This window comes from Mus pahari, chromosome 5, assembly GCF_900095145.1.
Source record: "Mus pahari chromosome 5, PAHARI_EIJ_v1.1, whole genome shotgun sequence".
Classification (NCBI taxonomy): domain Eukaryota; kingdom Metazoa; phylum Chordata; class Mammalia; order Rodentia; family Muridae; genus Mus; species Mus pahari.
Genome location: NC_034594.1, coordinates 51,633,884 through 51,639,751, shown reverse-complemented (window position 1 = coordinate 51,639,751; position 5,868 = coordinate 51,633,884). Strand labels below are relative to the sequence as shown.

At 46.0% G+C, this 5,868-nt stretch overlaps 1 protein-coding gene and 1 long non-coding RNA gene across 3 annotated transcripts in view; one reads left to right on the top strand and one right to left on the bottom strand.

The window, feature by feature from the left end:
- LOC110322678 overlaps positions 1 to 3,987 on the bottom strand; it is an 8,720-nt gene extending 4,733 nt beyond the window's left edge. The window contains exons 1-2 of the long non-coding RNA XR_002380582.1: positions 3,929 to 3,987; positions 2,315 to 2,410 (exon numbers count right to left, since the gene is read on the bottom strand). This is a non-coding gene — a long non-coding RNA (uncharacterized LOC110322678). The remainder of the gene's footprint in view (positions 1 to 2,314; positions 2,411 to 3,928) is intronic.
- A 143-nt stretch (positions 3,988 to 4,130) lies between these two features.
- Positions 4,131 to 4,932, top strand: Tnp1 (transition protein 1). Of its 2 annotated transcripts, none has more exons than XM_021199364.1 (2): positions 4,131 to 4,299; positions 4,686 to 4,932. In XM_021199364.1, exons 1-2 carry the CDS (start codon positions 4,161 to 4,163, stop codon positions 4,712 to 4,714), a joined length of 168 nt encoding a protein of 55 aa, XP_021055023.1. In that variant the 5' UTR covers positions 4,131 to 4,160; the 3' UTR covers positions 4,715 to 4,932. The 2 variants fall into 2 exon arrangements, with proteins under 2 accessions (XP_021055023.1, XP_021055024.1); XM_021199365.1 differs by having other exon boundaries at positions 4,161 to 4,303; positions 4,690 to 4,714.
- The last annotated feature ends 936 nt before the right edge of the window (positions 4,933 to 5,868 follow it).

Here is a 5,868-nt window from a genome sequence, read left to right as displayed (position 1 = left end):
GTCCTCAGGGGACAGACCCATCCCTGTGAAGGTGCCTAGTGGAGTCCTCAGGGGACAGACCCATCCCTGTGAAGGTGCCTAGTGGAGTCCTCAGGAAAATCAGTGGAGTTTACAGGTCAGAGAGGATCCAGCTGGAAATACAACTGTCACAAAAGTAAGACTCTGAACTTGTCCTAAGAACAGGGCCAGTGGGAGAATGGGCCTTAAAACCCTGAACTACAGTGTCATTAAGGACTACTTCCATGCCATCCACCCATCTGTGGATATTAATCTCTTTCCCTCGTCCTCCTTCTTTCTTGCCTCCCCCAACCTCTCACCAATAACAGACCCACCAGGCTCTTCCTCTGTTGCTTTACTTGAAGCAGCTCAGGCAAGAGTCCACTCTGCATTTGTTTCCACGCCAAAATTAAGCATCAGAAGCCAGAGTGAAGAGACAGTGAGCAAACTAAGCTAGCAGATGGTTCTCGGTGGGGTGGGGGCTTTCTCGGAACCTTCTAAAGGGTCAGGGCTGAGTTCTCTGGTCTCCTACTAAGCTGCCTTTTCCACTGGGGCAGAGAGCAATTCCACAGGGATTGATGTTCGACCCTGCTCTGTCCTTCCCAACCTCAGGCCCCCAGCCCAACCCTTGCCTAGTCTGTGATGTGCTTCTCCACAGATGGCTCTCTGCCCCTCAGGTTTCTCGGTGGGATGGAGGAAGTAGAATTGAACCTGGGACCTTCCTCTTTGCTCTTCACCATCTCTGAAATCCATTTGCCTTTCCCCTGCCATCTCAACTCACCTTGAGCAGAACAGGTTCTATGGGGGTGAGAGCTGGAAACAAGAAATAGCATCCTATCTCAGATCATCCAAGAAATAACAGTCTCTTAGACCAAAGGTCCATTCCTCTGAAATACAGAGGTGAGCAAGAAGAACCAGAATATAGAATTGTCCTCACCATAGCCTTCTCATTCTAGTGAGTAAACTGTCCATAATACTTTGAAGTATCTAGTCCCAAGTGGGACCATAGCTGTCCTGATAGGAGATAAGGCATTGTTTCTCCATCTGACCAGTTCAAGAGAGAAGGTCCATCCAACAATAATTCCAAGGATCCACATTCCTTTTCAACAAAGGCCATCTCCCCACCCCCTTCCTCTACCAACTACTACTAGAAACTACATCCTTTTGTTCATCAGAAACTTAAAAAAGAAACAAAACCTGAGTCCCATTGGATAAGCCAAGGTGTAGAGGAAAGATGTCCACAGTTGGGAGAGAACACTTACAGTGGGGAAATGTTCATAACTACAAGAGGAAAACAACAGCTGCCAGCTCTTCTTGGAGGCCCCTAATCACCTAATTCAGCCTGCTTAGATGTCCACAGTTGGGAGAGAACACTTACAGTGGGGAAATGTTCATAACTACAAGAGGAAAACAACAGCTGCCAGCTCTTCTTGGAGGCCCCTAATCACCTAATTCAGCCTGCTTAGATGTCCACAGTTGGGAGAGAACACTTACAGTGGGGAAATGTTCATAACTACGAGAGGACCACAAGGGCTGCCAGCTCTTCTTGGAGGCCACCTAATCACCTAATGCAGCCTGCTTATTTGCAAACAATAGAGACAGGGTCCTGAGAAATCCAACCAGTACCAGAACCAAGATGGGCTATCTTCTGTTGAGACCAACTAAACACCATGCCGAATCAAATTGGGCTTTCACATAGCTCGTTGGTTCAGTCTGAAGGGCAATGTGACAGGATAGCAGACTTTGAATAAATGTCAAAGGGCAATGAGTGTGTGGAAAGTGGAGGAAACCTTCCTTAGAATTGTAGGACAAAAACGAGAGAAATAGGATGACTTAAGAAAATTAAATTCTATTCTTTTAACAAATGTGGAAACAAAGGCTCATTGGGACCCCATTCTGTGGCAGAATCATTTACAACCAAGCTCTAAGGGGCAAGCCAAGTCCTGTATTTCTTGGGGATTTGTGTTCTCATGGCCTGTAAGAGAAAAAAAAAAAAAACCAAACATATGACTGAAATGAACAGAGGAGTTTGAAATACAAAAGGGCAAGATGGAACACTGCTTTATATAGTTTTACCCTCTGTAGGAATGAAAGTCACCAAGGAATCCGTGAACCAGTTCTTAAGGAGTCCTTTTGGCCGGTATGGAAGGGATGCTTTATGTGATGCTGGTTGGGAGAAAAGCAGTTTCCAAACCATCTTCAAGTATGCCAGGAAGTTTTACAGAATGTAAAGAGGGTGTCATGATGACCTGAAGTTACCAGGGAAAAGCTACTATGCCATGGAGGGAATCTGGCACCCAAAACATCTTATCATTACCTATAAACATGAGAAATATGAGATGGGGAGTTGAGCTACGTCCTCTTTTCTTCTCCACCAGCTTTGGCTGAGAGCCTCCTCCGTGTTTGCTCAGTTCTTGAATAAGGTTAATGGTGGGGAGAGAGAGAACGAACTTTCAGTGTCTGTTGAAATTTATTTTAATGAACTAGATATGAGTTATAAAATCCAATATGCTGAATGACAAGACTTGCTGACTCATATATGTCATAATCATTGCTCAGTTTCTTTATTTAGAAGTCGCAAAAGCACTTCAAACCCATATTCAAAAGCCCAGCCTAATCCTGGCAACTCAAGCATCCATACAGCTGCATTACACAGAAACAGGCCACTCCCTGACACCATCAGTTCTCATCTCCTACATCTATCTCCAAGACTGTGTCCTTGTCTTGCTCTCTATCTCAACCAACACATACCTTTCGCTTCCACAGCTAAGCCACTAAAAAATACTTCCTCCTGAACCACTGCTTTGGTATAAAGGTATCTCTTAACCACCCACTCAACAGCATCAACAGGACTCACTGTACAGATGCCTGACCACTGGTCTAATGGATTTCATCCATGAGGTTAAAAGGTCCGTATACATGCAAAACTTTTTCACTTTATGTTTTTATTAACTTTACATCCTGTACACTGCCCCTCCTCCTGAACACCCCCCTCTAAAATTCCTTGCCCCCTCCCCTTGTCCTCAGAGAGTGGGAGCTCCCTAGGTATCCCCCTCACCCTGGCACATCAAGTCTGTGGAAGTAGGCACATCCTCTCCCACTGAAGCCAGACAAGGCTGCGCAGCTAAACATATTCCACAGATAGGCAACAGCTTTTGGAATAACCCCCACTCTACTTGTTTGGGGCCCTCATGAAGACCAAGCTGCACATCTGTACATCTGTGTAGGGGTGGGGTGGGGCTAATTCTACCATGTTTGCTTTCTGGTTGGTGGTTCAGTGTCTGAGAGCCCCTAGGGTCTAGGTTACTTGACTCTGTTGGTCTTCCTGTGGAGTTCCTATTTCCTTCAGGGCCCACAATCCTCCCCCCAACTCTTCCATAAGAGTCCCAAAGCTCCATCCACTTTGGCTGCACACAGAGGATTTCTGTCTTTAGACTATATCTTTAGACCATTTCCCTAGTGCTCAAACATGATAGAAACATCCTATGTAGGCAGTAAATTTTTGTGATCTAAACTTTAAACAGATTTTACTTTCCAGGCTCCCAAAATGACAGGTGGCAACCTTTGGAGATACCTGTCCCATCTGCTGGGGTTCTGGCTCTACTGGTTTGTAGCAGCGGAAACTGGGAATATCGATAAAGATCCCAAAACACATGAGACAAAACCAAAACTTAACCCTGTCTCTGGTATCAGAAGTGTAAAGCCTGGGGAGGAAACTTCCTATTTTTGAATCCGCTCTCCTAGACTCAAGTGCTTATGGAAATACATTTGCTTCCTGAGGGTAATGCTGAGACTTACACACCCACACATACAAATATCCACACTCAGTGACTTTCAAGTTCTGTACAGGCAAGAAACATACTTTAATGACCACTGGTAAAGCACTTCCCAGGCCAAGCCACAGGAGTGGAGGAAGTTAGATGTTTAGTACCTGTCTGAAAAGCCTTCTTTAACCTAAAAAGGGGACCAGATCAGCCTTGAAGAGTCTGCTTCCTTATTACTTATGTACCAGCAAGGTGGAGCAAAGGTTAGTGACGTCACAAGAGAGTCACACCCAGCTGCTAAGCCACACCCCTTTGTGGTCACAATGGCTAAGGCCTTATATACATGGACTCCCGGCCCCTGCCGGCCTTGCAAAGCCCCTCATTTTGGCAGAAAGTACCATGTCGACCAGCCGCAAGCTAAAGACTCATGGCATGAGGAGAGGCAAGAACCGCGCTCCTCACAAGGGCGTCAAGAGAGGTGGAAGTAAGAGAAAATACCGGAAGAGCGTCCTGAAGAGTAGAAAACGGGGCGATGATGGTAAGTGCGGGGGAAGCTAGCCGGAGAGCAGTCAGATTCTAAGACTTGCTCTCCCAGACACCTTCATGGAGGCAGACCTCAGTAGTAACCAGCAGTCCCAGCCTGAGATGCCAGAGGGGTTTGTTTGTTTGTTTGTTTGTTTTTTGGTTTTGGTTTTGGGTTTTTTTTTTCGAGACAAGGTCTCTCTGTAGCCCTGACTGTCCTGGAACTCGCTGTATAGACCAGGTTGGCCTCGAACTCAGAAATCCGCCTGCCTCTGCCTCCCAAGTGCTAGGATTAAAGGCATGAGCCACCACTGCCAGGCAAGTGGCTGAATTCTTAGGGACAGGATTCTAATGGCTGTGTACTAACGGGTGCCCTTGTTGTAAATCTGTCCCTCCCCACAGCAAGTCGCAACTACCGATCCCACTTGTGATGCGGCCATGAGCTCTGCCCTGGTGGCCTTCAAACACAGGGCAGCAACATGAGGACATCAGAGGGGGACTGCCAAAGAGATCTGAAATTAGACCAAAAGCCAGAGAAAGATCCTATCAGAGTGGGTAAATGCCAGTCGTGATGAAATTCGGAATGTATATGTTGGCTGTTTCTCCCCAACATCAATAACATTTTGAAAACAAATAAAATTGTGAAAACAAATGTTTATGGGTTTTTTTTTTTTGGCTTTTTATTTTTTTAAGAAAATATTTGGGTTTCTGAACTTGGGTTGGAAGTCAAAGCCTTTGTATGACCCTCCCTCTGGTTCATCTTGAAGTATGTGCCAACTCTGCCTACCCAGAATGTGGCCCTCCAAAAGCAGGTGTTGTGAGTCTGCGGAATGTGTGTGTGCTAAAAAGTCTAACTCAAACCTAACCTAACCTAGAAAGTCTGCAGGCTCAGAACCCTCATCCGTTTGCTTAGGGGACATGCCTTTGCCCTTGCAGAGATCAAACATGACTTCTGACCAATTGCAAAGGCAATCAGAAGGCAAACACCTGGAGAAGCCCTGATTCTGAATGCAGTATTGATCACAAAGAACAGTTCCTTTGCATATTGGTTGGCGAAAGGCCCTGGCACAGTAGGGTTATCTCACTCCTCGTGCCCCATTTCCTTAGACATAGGTTGGATCTCTAGTTCTCCTGAAAATAGACCATTGTGTAAAGGGTCTCAGGCTATATATATATATATGCTGTATGGCCCATCGGGATGGCTTTGCTGTTTGAGCCCAGCTCAATACAAGTAGAGAGCCAGACTGGAAGCAGCCCACCTGAATGGTTTATTCTGGTCCAGTGTTTCCTCACTATACCCCCCTTTCCCTTTTCTCTTTTGGAATGTAATATCTACACTTCGGTTCTTTGGATATGCCAGTTTGAATGAGAATGGCCCCGAAAGTTGTTTGGCCCTGGAGCTTGGGGTGAGACCATTTACTTCCAGTCCTGTCCTGATCAACTTCTCCCAACACCATGCCTGCCTGTGCTAATGGATAAGAAATTCCACCATTGTAATGCCTAGACAGTGGCCATACAGAGCAGCAGAAGATGCTATTTCTCCCCAGGGAGAGACATCTGGACCAGCTGATTCAAGTACTAAGCT